Source organism: Zerene cesonia, chromosome 24 (genome assembly GCF_012273895.1).
Source record: "Zerene cesonia ecotype Mississippi chromosome 24, Zerene_cesonia_1.1, whole genome shotgun sequence".
NCBI lineage: Eukaryota > Metazoa > Arthropoda > Insecta > Lepidoptera > Pieridae > Zerene > Zerene cesonia.
This window is the reverse complement of record NC_052125.1, coordinates 2558829-2579315: the sequence shown is the minus strand read 5'-3', so window position 1 is coordinate 2579315 and position 20487 is coordinate 2558829. Positions and strand designations below refer to the sequence as shown.

General features: G+C 33.3%; 1 protein-coding gene across 3 annotated transcripts in view; it reads left to right on the top strand.

The window, feature by feature from the left end:
- LOC119836550 (homeotic protein distal-less) overlaps positions 1-20487 on the top strand; it is a 97317-nt gene that overhangs the window by 21439 nt on the left and 55391 nt on the right. For all 3 annotated transcript variants that reach the window (XM_038361934.1, XM_038361933.1, XM_038361932.1), the window contains exons 2-3: positions 1159-1641; positions 11616-11803. In XM_038361934.1, the coding sequence (XP_038217862.1) occupies positions 1317-1641; positions 11616-11803 (513 nt within the window). In that variant the 5' untranslated portion in view covers positions 1159-1316. The remainder of the gene's footprint in view (positions 1-1158; positions 1642-11615; positions 11804-20487) is intronic.

Sequence of the window (20487 nt, the reverse complement as noted above, 5' to 3'; positions counted from 1 at the left end):
CAGATTCGAAATTCAAATGTAATATTTTTTTATAATTAAGTGTAACAGTATTTATGGCCAGACTAAGTATATACACCTTCCTCTTAAATCACTAGGTACATCTATTAAAAAAACCACCAAAATCCGCTGTGTAGTTTTAAAGATCTAAGCATACATACATAGAGACAGACTCGGGAAGCGACCTTACTTTATATTTTCATATTTTATGTAGGCGTAAATTTTATATGCTTTTTACTAACACAAAGAAGGAATTAAATACAACTGCGATGCAGATGCGATGCAAGGTTGCTTTCAAATGAGACGACAGACTCAATGCATGAATTCTCTTGGAACTAGCATTGATTAAACCATAGTGTGTAAATTTTTAATTGAAATTCATATCTTTTAATCCCTCCATTACATTAAGCACACTGTTAATTTTGTATATGTATATTCAAAGAGGCCACCACAAACAATTCTTAAAATAAACAGTTCTTTTCCCAAGTTTCTCAGCGATCATAGACAACTTTTTTTTTTTAATTTATCAAAAGACAAAGACCGGTTCAGCCGATGCATCAATTGACCGTGTCGGCGTCTAAATTGTTTTCCAGAAAGCTCAAACCCCTGACCCCTGTGGGCGGTTCGTATTTCTATAATTTCTTAACCGATTCGCTTGAGTGGTGTGTGAATGTTGGTTGATATCTGAAATCCGTTCCAATTTTGAATTCAACGGTGACGTCATTTGACCATAGACTTCTTTACTGCACAGATAGTTATGTAGAACGGCAGGTACAGAATCATGTACATTATATATGTCGTACGTTAGAAATAACGAAGGTGTCTTAAAATTCAGATTGTTATTAAGACAATTGATATAGAACAACGACTACACGTCTTACTAACTGTGTATATAAACTAATTGAGTACTAGCTGTTCACCCCGGCTTCGCATGTGGTACATATATAGCATAAGTCACTCGGTGAAGCTGCAGATTTCTAATAGCGAACGAATTTTTAAAATCGGTCCAATGTTTTTTGAGGGGACACGTTACAAACATACAAAAGTTTCCTCTTTATAATATTAGTGAAGAGATATGAAGCTATTTTTTATAATTCTCACAAGCAAATCTTGTACAACTGTCATGTGAATGTTATTTTTAACCAATATCCCTCTTTGCAGGCTAACCCAGCGGCAAAATAACCAGCGAGCAGCGGAAATCCATCAAAATTACTCGAATTCAATCCCCGAACACAAAAACCAACACCCTGAGTTTCTCAGATCCGTTCGGGCCTCCTCAGTCCACGGACGGGGGGGGCCCATCCACACCCCAGCCGGCCATGACCACCCAGGAGCTAGACCACCACCACCACCTAGGTGGCACGCAGACCCCCCACGATATATCAAACTCCAATAACTCTACACCCACTAATGTCTCTTCAAAATCCGCGTTCATTGAATTACAACAGCACGGATATGGTTTTAAAGGCGGGTATCAGCATCCGCACCATTTCGGCAGCCCGGGTGGTCAGCAGAACCCTCATGAGGCGTCTGGCTTCCCCAGTCCTAGGTCGTTAGGGTATCCCTTCCCTCCAATGCACCAAAATACCTATGGTTATCATTTAGGTTCCTATGCACCGCAGTGCGCCAGTCCGCCTAAAGACGGTAAGTTCTTTTTTTAAATATTTCGAAATTAGAACATTATTTATTATTTGGGTCTCTCATAAAGCCATTTTTTATGAAGAAAATACAATGCTAAATTGAAATTCGAAGTTTATATCAAGGTAGTACTATCTGAAACAGTTTGGTATATTATATTCTTAAATGAATTTTAAAACGTTTTATGAATCAAAACTAGGAAAAGGTTGTGCTTTAGAGGGGTTTCAGAAGTTTTCTACAAAACTTATCAATTTTTCTATTATTTTTCATATGAATATAGATGAAGCACAATAATAAAAATTAAATATAAATCTACACTTAAAGTCCAAATGTAAGTATGGGGTAAAATATAATACCTGAATTTCAAAGTGTCGCTTATAATAGCAGCCTAAACTTGCCACTATATATTCATGTTACATACAATTTAAATAACATCACCACTATAATTTCGTTAAGTACCACAATTTTTATTTTACTGTATTAGAGGTGTTGGATAAGTTAAAATTGTGGTAATATTAAATGTATAAAACAATGATTCTTATGGCGACGAGGCCGGCTAAAAGGACGGTTTTTTCCTTATAAAATATTAATATGAACCGGGCCCGTTTATAGCAAGCGATGCGACTTTACGATTAAAGCAATAAAAACTGCGTGGAAAGTCACAAACAGAACGTTTAAAATTGAAAAAAATGTATGTAGAAATGTATATGGGTTAGGCAGAGTAGATTGCATTATTACACTGTCAATTTTTATGTATATGACATAACATTTTATCCGATCTATTTTACAATATATTTATAGAACCTATCAGTATAATATTATTGTCGGCTGCGGCTTTTCGTTTGTTATTCAGTTATGTCACACATTAATGAATAACTGATACATTTAAGAGATAATCGAGTACGATAAACGCATTTGTATATACCTTGTACGCTTGCATCGTACGCTGTTTGTTTATTATATCCCTATAAAAAGCATATGACGGCCGCAAAAGGCAATAATCATTTATTGCTTGACCGTCTTTTACATCTGTTTAATTCAAATTAAATTAATTTCCCCATAAATATGACTTCGTTGTTATCGCTTCAATGTCTCGGGATCAATCGTAAAGCTTCATTGTAGAACTGTTTAGGTCACAATGCCATTAACGACATATCGCAGTCGTATTATGTAAACGGTCAATCAGACGTCAAAATAATGTCACCAAGGCGGTTTACCGCCGAATGAATATTTAATAATCTGTGCCACGATTAAATTGGCTTTCTGTGGCTTTCTGTGAATTTTATAAATCGTTCCCGCCACTGTTCGATGTCACATTGAGTTTGACATTTATGGTGACATTTGTTATGGATAATAAATTATAGATTAATTAATGTCGCACGAGTGATTGAGTAATTATTCTGATCTTATACGTGTAAATCACTATTTGCTTGATAAGTCACATTATTCTATACATAAATTAATCGAGTTTGAAATAATAAATGATACGGTAATAATGTCTTTTGTTGTTTGCACTATAGATACTTATTGTTAAAGACAATCTATAAAGACAATCTAATCTTTTATTCATTGTTGTTTTTAAACTGAAGTAAAACTGGAAGAGCTGATACATAGGTTTTCCAAATAATGTGAGTTTAACACTACAGTATACATAAGTATCTTACAGTATCATAAATTTGATATTTTTCCGTCATATATTATAAAAAAAAAATAACAATTCTGTATGAAAACGGACCAAGCATTTTTTATCATTATATTTTTTAATAATAAGTTTATAATAAACAAAGGTATCACGGTTACATAACGTATTTTTCCACAGATAAAAACACCAAAGGATATTGATCCGTAATTGATATTTTCCGACGTACATTTTCTAAGCGACCGGTTGTTATATCAAGGTCGATTTTCCAATACAACAGTTTTCATATTTCGTGATTTCTATTCACCTTCCTATTTTCAAGGTGAGGATAATCCTGAGTTAATATCTAAGTTTTTTATTGCATAACATAGATTTGCAACGCAAAATGACTCAACTCTATTGCAATGTGTTGTTTTTTTATTCATTCTTTTGTTTTATTATATCCTACTATCATATCATGCTAATATTATAAATGCGAAAGTTTAAAAGATGTGTGTGTGTGTGTGTTTGTTGCTCTTTCACGCAAAATCTAATGAACCGATTGCAATGACATTTGGTACGTAGATAGCTGAACAACTGGAATAACAAATAGGCAAATTTTTATCCCGATATTCCTACGGGATACAGACTTACGCGGGTGAAACCGCGGGGCGCAGTTAGTATTATATAACACTAGCTATACTAGAGTTGGACTTAATGCGTAAAAGATAAAAAAAATCAAAGTGCTTGGTGTGTTAACACTAGCAGACATTTAAATTAAATTCCAACGTTTTATATTATTTAATTTGTATACTATTTTATCTATATAGATGATAGTAAGAAGTACTGCACCGATTTTGATGAAATTTTAAATGTTGATATTTTGCATACAAACTCTATTATAATCTCATACACATCTACATTACATATCTACTTACATACATACTTCTTTTTACCAAATTTTATCCCAATCGATTTAGCGGTTTAGACATTAAGAAGATACAGACAGGCGGTTCTTTCAGTAGGCATTTTAATATGATTGACCTCTACGTTACAGTATCTTAATTGGTGTATTATAATGTATTCATTTGATCTAGTAGTTACAAAAACCTCATTTCTTCAAGTCGGTTATCGATGACATCGTCAATTTATGTGAGATGACAAAAAAATAAATTTAAGGTACATATAAAACAGCGATTCTTTTTATAAAGTCGTTTCACACTAATTAAGACATAATAACGGTAATTATCCAACAAATTGTGAATTAAGATATCAGTCAATCGCGTTTATTGTTTTTAAATTATTGTTTAATTTTTTTTTTTATTTGCGTTTTCTCGTATCCATATTCAATTTGACATTGTTTGTCTTCTTGCAAAACTCATCGAACATTGTTAAGTCAGTCTATCGTGATACACGGACATGCAAACTTAACAATAAATCTAATGACCTCTTTAATTCTAGTAAAGGGAAGTTATTGTTATCTAAAGGTATCCCGTTCGGTTTCCGGTTCTGGGAAATTACACCTTTTCATCTATAAAGAAAATAAATCTTTTGAACTGGTATATAATGTATCTGCACCATGCCCCACAAGGGGACATGGGACGCTTAAGGGGAGTAAAGAGCTAAAAGACGCACACACATTGACGCGTACTCTCTGACGGCGCTACACGCACACATGCGTACGTATCATCGCTCAGAAATTATATGCGATTTACTAAAAATGTATTGGTTGTACTAAAAATATAAATTACTAGCTACGCCCCACGGTTTCTCCCGCGTAAGTCTGTATCCCCTAGGAATATTGGGATAAAAGGCTGCCTATGTGTTATTCCAGTAGTCCAGCTATCTACGTACCAAATTACATTACAATCGGTTGAGTAGTTTTTGCGCGAAATAGTAACAAACATACACATACACATTCTTCCATCCTCACACTGTTGTATTTATAATATTAGTAGGATAGGATAGGATTGAAAAGGCAGGAATTTGAAATCAAACTATACGTCCATACTCTTCAATAAAACACTATGGCGAATTAATATACATCGGAAAATGTTAAAAAAATATGTTTAGAATAGGGAACTATGCGACATGTTATAATTAGGGAGTCGAACCCGGAACCCCCGCGTCAGGCATCTGCTAGCCCGAAGCATTACCGATAAAAAATATTTTAATATTTCTAATAACACAGGCGAATACCGTCATTATAGATATTTTTAATTGTTACTTACAGTTTTTGTGTTTTTTTCAAAGAAGCTACGCTCGCGTGTACTGTCGTGTACTTAAATTGTTAGTATTTAATATATTTAAATTACTTTTTCTCGTCATTATACTTGTAACCCAAGTAACTTGTAACTGTTGATTTAATTTTAATTTGTAGTAGTTTTTAATTTATATTTTTAAATATATAATATATGATATATGAAGGTTTTATTTTCTCAATTAAAGAATTAAAATAAAAAGGCCATTCAAGGCAGATGGAAATTATTTGTTTCATAATAAATATTTTGTAGCACTTAATTAAGTGTATTTATTTAATGTCATTACTGTCCCTTAATTTTGATGAACTTACTAGTAGACTTTCATACATGCCATCCAAATAAAATCTTATTTTAAGAGATATACTTAGAAGAGAGGTTCCAAACCTTTCAAAGTTATTTGTTTCTGTAATATTATATTTATTCAAAACGACTTCTGTCTCTAACTGTACCTGCTCCTACTGCCTTAACTCAGTTTAGCCCCAGGTTATCCTTACTACGAATCTATATCTTTTATCTTTATGAACCTGTCTTAGTTTTAGATGTGTCGTGTGATATAGTTTTTACCTTAATATGTTGCTGTTATTTTGTAATCTATATTTAATCTAGAATCTAGATACACGAATAGTAATTAATTTAATTAAATTATTATTGGTTGTGACGATAAAAGCACACATTATAGCATAAGTTTATGTGTGTATTACGTTTTGACGAATTTATTTATTTAAACACTAGCTGCGCCCCGCGGTTTCACCCACGTAAGTCCGTATTCCGTAGCAATATCGGGATCAAAAGTTACCTATATGTTATTCCAATTGTCCAGCTGTCTACGTACCAAATTTTATTGCAATCGGTTCAGCAGTTTTTGCGTGAAAGAGCAACAAACACACACACATCCTTACAAACTTTCGCATTTATAATATTAGTAGGAAGTAGGATAGGATTATTTTGCGACTTGCTGTATCTTAATCTTAATCACTACATAGTATAAAACAAAGTCACTTTCTCTGTCCCTATGTTCCTATGTATGCTTAGATCTTTAAAACTACGCAACGGATTTTGATGATGTTTTTTTCTGATAGATACAATGATTCAAGGGGAAGGTTTATATGTACAAAATCTATTATTCTACTCCGAATTAACGCGTGCGAAGCCGCGGGCAAAACTAGTATTATATAAACGCTATACGCTTAGGTGACTCACTGACTGATGTATCAACGCACAGCCCAAACTGATAGACCGATTGGGCTGAAATTTGCATGCATGCAGGCATGCAGATAGCTAGTATGTCTAAGGCATCTACTGCGGAAGGATTTTGATATCTCCTACCCCCAAGGGGATAAAATAGGGGATGTAAGTATGTACTATCAGCCAGGAATAATAGAACTATTAATATATTGTTTGTTTGAGTGCGCTAATCTCAGGAACTACGAGACCGTTTTCCAAAATTCTTTCACCGTTGGATACATATGCTAGCCCTGAGTGCTATAGGCTAAGTTTGTACCACAGACAAAGCTGGGGCAGACCACTAATATAGGTAGACTATGTAGTTGTTGGAGGCTAGCAAAGCATTATATGATAGTTCTATCTAGATTTGCGTAGTTACGTCATAGACAACAAATAGTTCAAAAAAGTATCATTCAATTTAATAGCGACCTATTTCTATATTTAACCCATCCGAACGCTGGCCGCGCGCAACTCCGCTTAACCGCAATCGCGAACGGAGATCAGATTAAAGTGTTTTTGTGGAGGGTTAAATGTTTTTGGGTTAGGTTTTTATTATTTTTAAAGGCCCGTTTTATTTTAACATTTTCGGTAGGCGGGCAAGTGGGCGGTACTGTTTCGACGCAAACTAGTGATGTGCTGGGCTATCGATGTTTTTTTTTGTTATTTTTATTAATAGTGTTGTTTTGGAAAGTGTCGGGGTGTGACGACGAAATGTTGTTGTGATGGATGCAATCACTATTTTTTTATGAAAATGGTCACCGACTTTGGGGGGAGATAGCACTCCAGATTCTAAAATGGGACCAATAATCGGCTTGGAAGCCCGCGCGTTGTCAAATAACATAATTAAAAAAAAACATATTCAAATTGAGAACGAACTTCCATTCAGGAACCTCTCACAGAGAATAGATTTTAATGACTTACGGATGTTTTAGAAATTAAAGACTTTAAAACGGATTTTAAACGCGATTTATTCATTATATTGTTAACCCGACGTTTCGAACACTTTACAGCGAGCGGGAGACTCCCAGTCTCCACGTGACCACGCGCGCGTTTAAAAGTCGTTAATTTCTAAATGTATAATACTCGCGTAAAATCAAACACAAGAAAATACAATGGTAATGTTGTATAATGTTTTGTTTTAAATGATCCACAACACTGTTACATTTATATGTATGTACGTGCATTATCATGTAACAACGTCTGACATTATTGCAACGATTTAAAACGAATATTACGTGTATAAACAACAAGCTAATAATTTAATCTCGGTGAGCAAAAGCATGTACATATATAAATTATCAACGATTCCTTTCTAGCATTGTATTTACAATAGAAATGTATTCTAGAAAGAAAGGGCATCGTTTGAATGGACGCAAACAAACAAACGCGTTGAATAACTTATATTCTTAATAATAAAATGCGTTTAAAATGAATAATGCATTGATATTTATTACACAATTATAATTAATTAGATTTATAACATACGTTTTTATAACCGGTTGACACTTGAATGGGTATACAATGCTCGTGTTTTGATATAAAATCACAAAAACAACACGATTTTTTAATCGAATCACATTATACGATTTTAAAATTTCTTTGATTTTTTCCCGGGTTTTTTATAACGTCATAGATAACAAATAGTTTAAAAAGGTATCATTCAAGTTAGCAGCGCCCTATTTCTATGGTTTGTGGTGGAGCTGGTCAATGATAAGCGATCAGCTTCGTCCATAAACATTTGCAGAGGCTACATGCCTGTACAAATGGATTGGCAACTTTCGATAATAGATATGGAAGGATTGATGGAGAGGACTAGAAAGGGTAAGGAAAAGGATACGGACCTCCTCCCCTACTTCTGATATCGAACAAGTTTAAAATATCGAATTTGGGATGCTTAAAAGAAATTGCTATTGAGCCATAAAGCCGCCCTTTGCACGACATATCATATTTTATTCCTATTTCATTCATTTCATTAATTTCATTCATTCATTCAAATTACGGTTGCCAAAGCACTATCGAATAACAATCGTCGTCTCTCAATTAGTCTTGATAGCTACTACGAATGGTACCCCTCATAAAGAAAGCACGACTTTACGAAAATAGACTAGAGATAGAGATTTTTTCTTTTTGTAATGATTCTCGATGTCAGCCTGAAGGGCTGCTGTCTTAGCACGGACGCGTGGATGAACTACTAGTTCACCCTGGTAGCGACACGCTTATAGTCCCCCCCCTTCCGAAAATAGAGATGATTTTTTGTACTGTAAGTACTTATGTCTGTTTATTGTCTATGGCACTTATAGAATAATATCCATCATCAGCCCATATATATTCCCACTACTGGGTCACGGGCCCCCTATAGTGATTATGTGTACAATAATATATTTTCACATAAATATCCAGGAAAAAGACTAGGTTTAACACTAATTACATTTATAAATTAATAAAAACAAATAAGCAATGGACGTTGGCGTCTGTATGTGTGGAAACTGGCGTAATTACGATAACTCCTGGAAAACTTAACTGTTCATATAAACTTTACTATCGGTCCGCCCCAGCATCGACTGTGGTACATATGTAGCCTATAGCCTTCCTCAATAAATGGGCTATCTAACACTGAAAGAATTTTTCAAACTAGACCAGTAGTTCCTGAGATTAGTGCGTTCAAACAAACTTTCAGCTTTATAATATGAGTATAGATGAGATGTCATTAGATAAATTTTTAAATCTTTAAAAAAGCTACATCATGTTTAATCTCATTAAATTAAACTTTGTGTATTTGTGACATGAAAAATTATCGACAATTTTTACATCACTAGTTCAGGGGTGTGTCCGTACCTCAGGCCTCGCATTGTTTTGTCCGTCCGTCTGTCCGAGCGTCTTGATATGTATGTATGCATGGGAAACCATTTGGAAGTCTTAGATTGATTTATGTTCCATCCTCGTTTGATTAAAAATATCGATATATTCTATCGATAAAACAACATTAAACGTGTGCAAAGTCCGAAAAGTATGAATCAAATGCTCTATAATTTATACTAGTAGGTATGTGGTTCCCTAAACGTCACAAAATCAACTTCAAAAACGACCTATCATTACGCTTTGACATTTAAACAGATCGATAAAATTAAGGTAAGCAGCCCTACAACGCAGTCAGTGTCTTGATGGGTAACCGTCGAGGGTCAGCACTACTTCGACCGGCGTGAAATAGTATTGCTGTGTTTCGTTCGGTGAGTGGGGGAGCCGGAGGCCCATATCTTTTTCCTTACCCTTCCCAGCATTTCCTTTATTCTTCTTACCAATCCTTTCTTAATCTCTTCCCAATTTAAAGTCAGCAATCCATTTGTAGAGGCGTAAGGTCTGCAATGGACCTTATGTCTCTTCAAATGCTCATGGGTGGTTGTAGCGTTTACCATCAGGCGTCCCACCAGCTCCATTGCCGACTGTGACATAATAAAAAATCTATTAATGCAATAAATAACACTCACTTGGCAATAAAATAAATTTTGTTCAAATCCAATACATCACTTTATACACTATACTGGTAGCGGATAAACACAATTTTGGAGGGTGCAATTAATTGTCTTTATTTATGACTCGCCTCGTGTTACAGATGATATCATGATATTTATTATATCATAGAGGAGACATGTTTGTTTGTACTACAAAACATATGATCCCTTGTCTTTATTGAATATAAAAAAAAATATTTCTTAATATATGTAGCCTTAAATCAATATTGATACAATAGAATTATAAAGATAATTTATCAATTTTGGATAATTTCTTTTTAAAAAACTAAAACCAAAAAGGATCACCTAAAATGATGTTCACAAATTCAAATAAATTTAAGGTGAAGGAAATATAGTTCTGCATAATTTTAGTTCGAATTATTATGAACAAATCAATAAATTGCCTCACATGCAAAAGCCCTTATTCATAGAACCTATTACGAATGTTAATAAAAATAAAACAATGTACCCTTGGATGTAAAACCTGTCACCTGTCAAATTGATTAGAATTACGCGCGTATTTGCCAATAAACAATATATACGGATGCAATAAAATTAAACCTTTAACGACTGTTTATTTCACGAACATTAAAGCAATATTATTTCAAACATAGAGTTTTACATCAAACATTAAAATTTTAAATGTCATTCAATTCAAAACAACTTATACAACCTCGTTTCGTGTGAAAAAAAAGAAGCCAAAAAAAAGACTCAATGATCTGTGAAAGCCCTCCAAAATTTGAATGTGGAATACGTTCTCGAGCGTCCTTCAACTTTCAAGTTATCGATATATTAATGTGCGTTAGTGTCGGTCTCTCGGGCGATCTGATATCGATAATTACTACTTACCACTGACTATTATCAAGTAGCGAGCGCCTTTCATATATTTTACGGTGCATTCGTATTTATATTGTGAATTTATTGCATCGTTTCGCTTGCACTGATTTATGGCGGATTCGTTTACATTTCAAATTTAGAATTTCAATACGTGTATATTAGGGCCAATTGGATGTTTATGAATATTCGAGAACCGTACGGATAAAATAATAATTACAGGCAGTGATTTCATTTTAACACACAAACGCATACGTTTTCGGTATATAAGAATAGACTGAAATTTTTATTATCCACATTATGCATCCTCACGGTTTGATATTAAAGAATCTATAAATTAATTTGCATTTGAATGAAACGCAATAAACATTAGTGGTGCAGTTTTTTATTGACCGGATGCGAGTCAATGTGCCCTTATTTACAATGTTGCCTGATTAAAAATATTTATTACTTATGGAATTTATGTAATGAATACCATTGATGATTCTGTATGTTACTGATATTTATTATTCATACGAGTTTATGTGTTGACAGAAAAATGTGGTCTATCAGACGACCCGGGGCTCCGAGTGAATGGAAAAGGGAAGAAAATGAGGAAACCAAGGACTATCTACTCTAGCTTACAACTGCAGCAATTAAATAGAAGGTTCCAGAGGACGCAGTACCTCGCCCTCCCGGAGAGAGCAGAGCTGGCGGCAAGCTTAGGATTGACGCAGACACAGGTCAGTGGTAGCTTTTGGTAAAACGTGGTAGAAATTTTTCTACTACAACTCGATTATCCAATGACATAATTTGCTTGCTAATACTTTAATAATATTTCACCTGAAGTATTAAAAATATTTTAGGTATTCACAGTCTGTATATTTTATTCGCCAGATACAGAATGACTTTTAATTGTATTATTTAACATTAACAATAGTCAATAAGTAAGCTTTCTTTTAAAAACGTGACTAGAATTTCAAACATCGAACGTAAAAAAACATAGACAACACGGCTACATAGTAATTATGTCACAAAACTAACAATTAAGTCTATGTACCATTCACTTGTTTTTCAACGATGCGGACGTGTAAAATAAGGCTTTATCTCGTTACAATAAGATTTACAATCGATTAAACATCTTACTTACATGCAGTAGTACAGATTAGAGAGGTATAATTACAAGTTTTTTGTTATCTGTGACAGTGCGGTTTCGTAGAGTCGTAGTAGCTATTTAATTTTTTATCGCAGCAATACTTTTAACTTGCGTTTTGGCGGGAATGGATATTAGACGATAATTTCCTTTTATTTGTTGAAGTAATGATATCGTACGTACGTTTCTAGTTTTACCGGAAAAAGGGGTATCGATGTGTTTTAAAACTTGTACTTAGGTATATATTTATTATAAAATCATGAGCTTTAAATTTTTTAACCAATCGAAATTGTAAATTACAATTAGGTAGTGTTTGTATTTGTAACTAATTGTCAGTAGTGTCTATTGTATATTTATATATTGTCTATTGTCTATTTATATCTATCAAATAATAATTGACTTTATACTTGCTTTATTAAAGAGTTGGTAATCTACATTATAATTCGAGAAAATAAAAACCAATGAGAAACAAAAAACATATCACTGGCCACCAACAATCTGTTCAATAAAAAAAAAAAAAAAACAAAAATAAAGAACGCATCTTCCCATAGACCACATTCCATTTTTGTTATGACATCCATAGACATATAGAGTACTTTTCGCGGCAGAGCCGAGCGCGGCAACCGATTCGTTCGTGGCCGATTGATTCGTCATGTGTCGCCGTTGAAAATGAATAATTCGTGTGATTCTTGTGTAGACTTAGTGTGTTATAGACTGGACTTGGGTTTAAAGATATAATATTTTTTGCTTCATTTGAACTTATAATAACGTTGTTTTAAATATTATTATAATGTTGATAGAATTATATTTTTATTTTAAATAACCGATGCCTATCATCGATGTATTACGATTCGTGGTAAGACTTGATGAAATGATTTGTGGATTCATATTTCTGTTAATACGCCTTATATTTTAGCTTATGACAAGGTGCATAGTTAGAAAACTTATTTAATATTTATTATTCACGTGTGGTTGAAACAAATTTCATTTCAGCATTAAATATCTTTCGGTATAGAAAAATTAGCTCAATTGTGATAATAAATAATCAAATGAAATATTATTACTAAGGTTTTTAATTTATTAAGGAAATATAAAATTTTATACAGTACTAGCTGCGCCCCGCGGTTTCACCCGCGTAAGTCCGTATCCCGTAGGAATATCGGGATAAAAAATAGATGTTGGCCGATTCTCAGACCTACCCAATATGCTTACCAAATTTCAGAGGAATCGGCCAAGCCGTTTCGGAGGAGTATGGCAACGAAAACTGTGACACGAGAATTTTATATATTAGAAGATATACAGTATAAAGATAAAACAGGATTGAAAAGTATTAGTTTGTTATATTGTATATTAAAAATGTAATTGCAAGACATATCTACCTATATATAGACACAGTCCGTTAATAACTGTGTAATATTACTGTGTTATTATCGGATCGTGATTAGTACGAGTATATATACTTTTGAATAAACAATGATTTTTCAATGCTATAAAACTAAAAATTAAAAATGATTTTTCATTTTCTTTATAATGTCGTGTCTATTTCTTTTTACATCCATCTTATAGCATAAAAAGTAATCTCAAGATAATTTTATTATAATTTAATATTTCTCAGTTATTGTCTGAAGTTGTTCGCCGCACTTTGATGAGCCCGCGTCGATATGATAGTGATGTATCTACGAGAAATATAGTATCGATATAGTTTTTTTTTTTGTGAATGTAAATTTAAGACAGTGGTTTGATCTTACTTTTTTTTGATATTATTAATTAAATTTGAAAAAAATTAAAGTATTTTACTTTCCGATAGTTTTTATAAAAAAAATTGCAACATCATCCATCAATCAGTGCTAGAAATATGTTATTCATACAAACTGCAGAAATTTTGTTATGTATAATTATGACTAAGATATCCTAAATTCATCACCAATAAATAACAATCATTATATTTTTTTAAAAAACAATCGACAATTCGAAAACAACACTTACACCATTTCCTATTCACGATTCGATTCCTCATTAAACAAAAAACGGATTCAACTCTATCACCCATCTCTTTCCCACATCCATCAATTCCGTAAGTGTAAAACCGACTTTATATCATAGACAATATGGATATGAAGTTTAATAGACAATAAACCTTAGTTTATCCCTAGTGCTGTTTATGATCTATTGTTCAAATGCAAACAGTTCTACGTAATCTGTAGCAATAACTCAAAGGTCAAGACCATTTGCTATATTTTTTTATTTTTAATTGTTACATTTCAAATGTATTCCATTTCCCTGTTCTTTTTTTAAATATTCCAAATTCGAATTCATAAGAATCATTCAAAAAGTTTTTATTAAGGACCGAATTAATAGCATAGCTAGAATATAGACATATTATGTGTATTAGGAAATGAACAGTTAACAAGTTATCAAGAGAAATATGAACCAATAGATAAATAAAACATATCAATGTAACTTCTCACACTTAATTCGCAAAAAGGTTAAATTATGATGACAATAATACAAACAAATGAAAATAACTTATTATTAATTATAAATAGATTTTATAACAAAAAAGTAAATTGATAATGAAAAGTATCAGCAAAAACCATTCCTTTCTTCATGTTTAATAATAATTATAATGCTGTTTTATTGAAGATATTACAGTTGCCTTGTTTCAATTCCTCCTTTGTTATGGGTTTCCCATCCAACAATATAACAATCATTGTATTGTATAATAAATCTGTCTGTTTTGTATTGTTTTTATGATAACATTCGAAAATTTTATCCCGGAAATCCTACAGAAACGGGAATTATACGGGTTTTCCATAAACTATTTGCAGACAAAAATGTAACCATAAAAACACACCGTTGCGACGTGATAGAAAGGCAAACACTATGACACTATTATAAACGGATGTCCTTGCCCACATAAGTATATATATAATATAAAGCAGCACATAGTACGGGGTGCGTTACTAGAAATAAGTTAAGGTTCGCGTCGCATTCGTCACAGCACCTCATTCCAATACGAATTAAAGAACGGTAGCGGTGTTCATCCATCATCATTTCGTTCTGACGTCCACCGATCACAAATGAGCTTTTTTTTTCTTGACACTTGACTTCGCGGGCCGCTTTGTTGTTCCTTTTTTATTTTTTAGTCTATGCCTCGGACGTTCCATTTTCGAAATGAGCGCGCCTTTTGACATTTCGATGCGATGCAGTATACGCAACCTAGATATGGGAAAACATACAATTACAATGCGTTAAAAGAGAATAAAACACCGATGCATTTTCACGAACAAAGGCCGTAAAAAATACGGTGAGCGCTGTCAGTGAGTCACAAAGCCGGACAAAAAGCATGCCACTTTAACAGAAGCCGATATTTTTTTGTCTTAATTTTTTTTAACAATTGTCTTTGAAGTGCTTCGTCATTCATTTTGACGAGCTGCCATTGGCCGAACGGTTGATATTGACGGCCAATCAGGGACTTGATTTTGAAATTCGAAAGTCATCTTTCCTAACAGTGAAGATGACTTGCGCTATCTCTGTACCTTATGTATACATGTACTTGTATTCTAAATGTGAAATATCCATTCGTTTTGTAGCTACCGCCTTTCAAGTAGACCTATTATATATTTATTTTATGTCATTATACATATTTTATGAAATGTTACACAAATTTGAGATGGAATGAGCCATTGATGAGAGACATGAGACATGAGAGACATGAGACATTTCACAAAAATATATATCAAAACTTTATCGCATATTATTATATGTACATATTTATCTGTCTGAAGAAAAACACGATACAAATTACGTAATATTCTCGCTGAGATTGCATAACAATAATAGATTATAAGCCCTTTGTATCATTCAAGAAAAATGTCATTTAAATGTCAAACAGTCCGCCCGTCATTCCTAATTCGAAATTGTTTTTAACACAACGCTCTATTTAATCTGTAACCCACTTCGACAGACAATAAACAAAAGGCGGCAAATTGGAAAATTGTTTTCAATTGTAAACAATTAACAACAAATTGGCGTAATTGTTATAAATACGATGCACCGTTGACAGACAATTAGGATTTTGAATTAAATGGGATATAGTTTTGTCCGAATTGATGGAATTAATACTATTAATTTCAAGAATACAATTTACACATATTTATGCACCATAAATTTAAAGTATTTTATAATACTAGAGGTTTTAAAGAAAATATTTCGCATTTTTTTCTTATCTTTTTTGTAATTTTTAAACATTTCATACGAACGATTTATTAAAAATAATCAAGATCCCTTAGACTAACTAGTCACTTAAAATACAAAATGCTTAATTAGATCTATACAAAACGTTTACGTTTAATTCTGAAAAAAGGAACTATAACATGCAGTTCCATTTATCGCAGATCATAAAAACCCGCCAAAACATTGACAGTTATACATTTTTTTTAATCATCCAAGTCATAGACAATAAAAAAAAGTATTTAATGGAAAGTTTTTATTGCGTAATTATTTCCAAGGAGAACGTTACTCACGGCATCTAGCGAAGAGAAAAAACCAAATGAAACACATGTATACTGAATATATGCAAATGCAATGCATAAATGTAAGAAATGCGCTGTTTCTATGAATCGTAAAGAATTCAAGAGATTTTATATTGATTATGAGATAAGTTGCACGAGTGTGTTTTTTTCTTGTCTAAGTTGTGGTAGGTGTAGTGAGGCACGGGATATAGGACGGTTTTTTTAATCATTCGATTCTGGATTTATTTTGGGGATTTACTAATAAACCTCAACTTGATATCAAAAGTACACAATAATATATTTATTGTAATAGGTTATTATAGCATTAATAACCTATTATATATGTGTATAATGTTTAGAATAATAGGTTTTCAAATTTGTAGATTTTGAAATATTTTATAAATGTGCTCTTTCATTATTGCTAAGATACTACTAGTAATTTTTTTAAATACATCTCAGCTTTGTTTGAATTAAGATATATCAACATTTTTGGAATATCATTATGATATATTATCTTAATTCAAATAAATAAAAATAATGGCAAAACAAATGTCTTATTTATTTATGCTTTATTGTTTTAGAAAAATTACAAATTGGAACTTAACCTTATTATTAGAAATAGCGGTCTTATCGCTAATTAGCGATTTCTTCCAGACAACCAGGTTGCACTGACTAATAAAAATAGTCTTGCAATAAGACATTTTCATTTTCCCTTTTATATCGTTAAATGTCGGTTTAATTGATAAAACATTTACTTAAAATAGTAAATGAATGTAAAATATTTAAATATGAATCAAACGATATTCAAGTAACTTACGAGTAACTTGTATACATACAAGTTACTCGTAAGTTTTTTAACTTTAAAACTTTGCCAAACTTATTTTAACTTAGCCCCAAGTGCATTATAACTTTAAAGTTAGTACATACTTATTAAGTATACATAATTGATATTAATGACTCTCGATAAAGTGGGAGTAACGTTTATATTTTAACTTTTTATGAATAACTAGCTGCGCCCCGTGGTTTCACCCGCGTAAGTCCGTATCCCGTAGGAATATCGGGATAAAAGTTACCTATATGTTATTCCAGTTGTCCAGCTGTCTACGTACCAAATTTCTTTGCAATCGGTTCAGTAGTTTTTGCGTGAAAGAGCAACAAACACACACACATCTTTACAAACTTTCGCATTTATAATATTAGTAGGATAGGATAGGATTATTTTCAATTATTTATGATCGTATTAACCTTATTTGTATATTATAAAGAAATTTCGTAAAGATCGTGTTCTACAAAGGTTCAAAAATGATCAAAATCGGTTTAATAGGTTCGTGTATTTATCAAATGAAGCAATTTTGACTCGTAATATTGATATTTTTGTGATAAACAGTCGTGTATAAAGTCGTGCATTATACATTTTTTTATTATTTTTTTTAATACATTTTTTATTATTATTTTTTTAAACTTCAAATAAGGAGGAGGTCATCAAGGAGATTTCTTCCGCTATGTAAATGCAAAAAGGACTAAGCTTTAGAATTATACTAGCTGTACCCGGCAAACGCCGTTCTGCCTTACTCTTATCTATTAGGGGTATGAAAAAAAAAATTGGCCGGGCAACGGGCGACCGCCGAGGGGGTCGCGGACGTATTTTAACCAGCTCCCGTGGCCCCCTCACTCAAGTGGCTCGACGGAACACAGTGGGGTTTTGGTCGGTAAGAATCCGACATAACCCACGGCTCCATCCCCGGGGGCCGTGGGTATCTATGCAAGATTTCCCCACTATAAAAAAAAGGGTTATGAAAAATGGATGTTGGCCGATTCTCATAGATACCGGATAAGCACAAAAAAATTCATCAAAATCGGTCGAGCCGTTTCGGAGGAGTATAGCAACGAAAACTGTGACACGAGAATTTTATATATTAGAAATATATAATACGTATCTTACATCATTAAACCGGTTAAATAACGCGCTTTAAAACCGTTATTGATTCCACGATACAATCTATGTTGACCTTTATTTTAATAGCTAGGCTCGCCCCCTGGCTCCGCCCGCATGTTTTCATATCAAGCCCTTATTATATGGAATACGTTGATTACATTTTACGCGTGACTTCGCTTGTCGTAGACCAGTGGCTCGCCCGTTCGAAAGGGAATGAGGAAATATTATAACATGCATTTATTAACTCCATCTGTTTGGATGCTTGTATGTTTAAACGACTTCTTTTGACTTTAAACCGACTGATTTAATGCAAACTTAACTTTTTAATTATAAACTGACTGATTTAAACAATTTGTTAGAATAATAAATGTAGTTTTAAAAAACTAATAAACACGCTTCTATCATAAAATTTTTGTATTCACCGATCCTTGATAATAATGGTACAATAATGGTAAATAGTTTCATGGTATATGTCTCTGTGTTTACACTGTGGGAGTCGAGCACGCTTCGGCACGAATTGGGCCAGCTCCCACCGGGTAGTACCACACCCCCACAGAAGACCGGCGTGAAATAATAGCTATTGTGTTTCGTACGGTGAGTTGGGGAGCCGGAGGCCCATATCCTTTTCCTCACCCTTCCCAGTCCTTTCCTTTATTCCTCTCATCAATCCTTTCCTAATCCATTCCCAATTTAGAGTCGGCATTCCATTTGTAGAGGCGTAAGGTCTGCAATGAACCTTATGTCTCTCCAAATGTCCATGTGCGGTGGTAGCGCTTACCACCAGGCGACCCACCAGCTCCATTGCCGACTATAACATAAAAAAAAACATGTTCATATAGTAGATACAATAATTTCATGAGTATATCCTGATAAGGATAGTGAGGATTAAATAATTTCCCTACTTAGCGACTGCATAAGGACAAATGAGACAATTTATTTCCATACGAATCTTTTCTCACACGCTTTTATTAGCTTCACCTGTATGTTTGTTACCGACTTCTTTAGACTCGATTATGACCCACTTTAAACGGACTGATTTAATAAACTTTGTACACTTATCAAGGATCGGTGACGATACAATAATTTATTGATATAAGCGTATTTATTAGTGTTTTAAAACTATCTATTATTTTATATCATAACGGATCGAGCTGGTGGTTCGCCTGATGGTAAGCGATCACCACCGCCTATGGAAACGTGCGTAGCGTTTGACAATGCGTTTTTCGCTTTTAGGGGTAAAGGAGGAGGAAAAAAATGATGACGGTAATAAAGGAACGGACTGGGAAGGGTTAGAAAAGGGATTAAGTATGTATTCTCAGACTTTTCAAAGCAATTCAATATTTCCATAATATACGTTCATAATTTGTAATTTATTATTTTATTATACTATCGATCCGCCCTGTCTTCGCCCATGTATATAGTCTATAGCAATCATGAATAACGTACATATCCAAAGCTGGATGAATTTTCGAAATCGGTCCGGTAGTTTTTTAGGATTGATGCGTTCAAAGAAACTCTTAAAATAGACTAGCTGCTCCCCGCGGTTTCACCTGCGTAAGTCCGTATCCCGTAAGAATATCGGGATTCAAAGTTGCCTATATGCTATTCCAGTTGTCCAGCTGTCTACGTACTAAATTTCATTGCAATCCGTTCACTAGTCTTTGCGTGAAAGAGCAACAAACCCACACACATCCTTTCAAACGTTCACATTTATAATATTAGTAGGACTAGTAGGATTTAGCAGGATGTGTTTTAAAATCAGAATCCTATTAATATTATAAATGCGAAAGTTTGTATGGATGTATGGATGTTTGTTACTCTTTC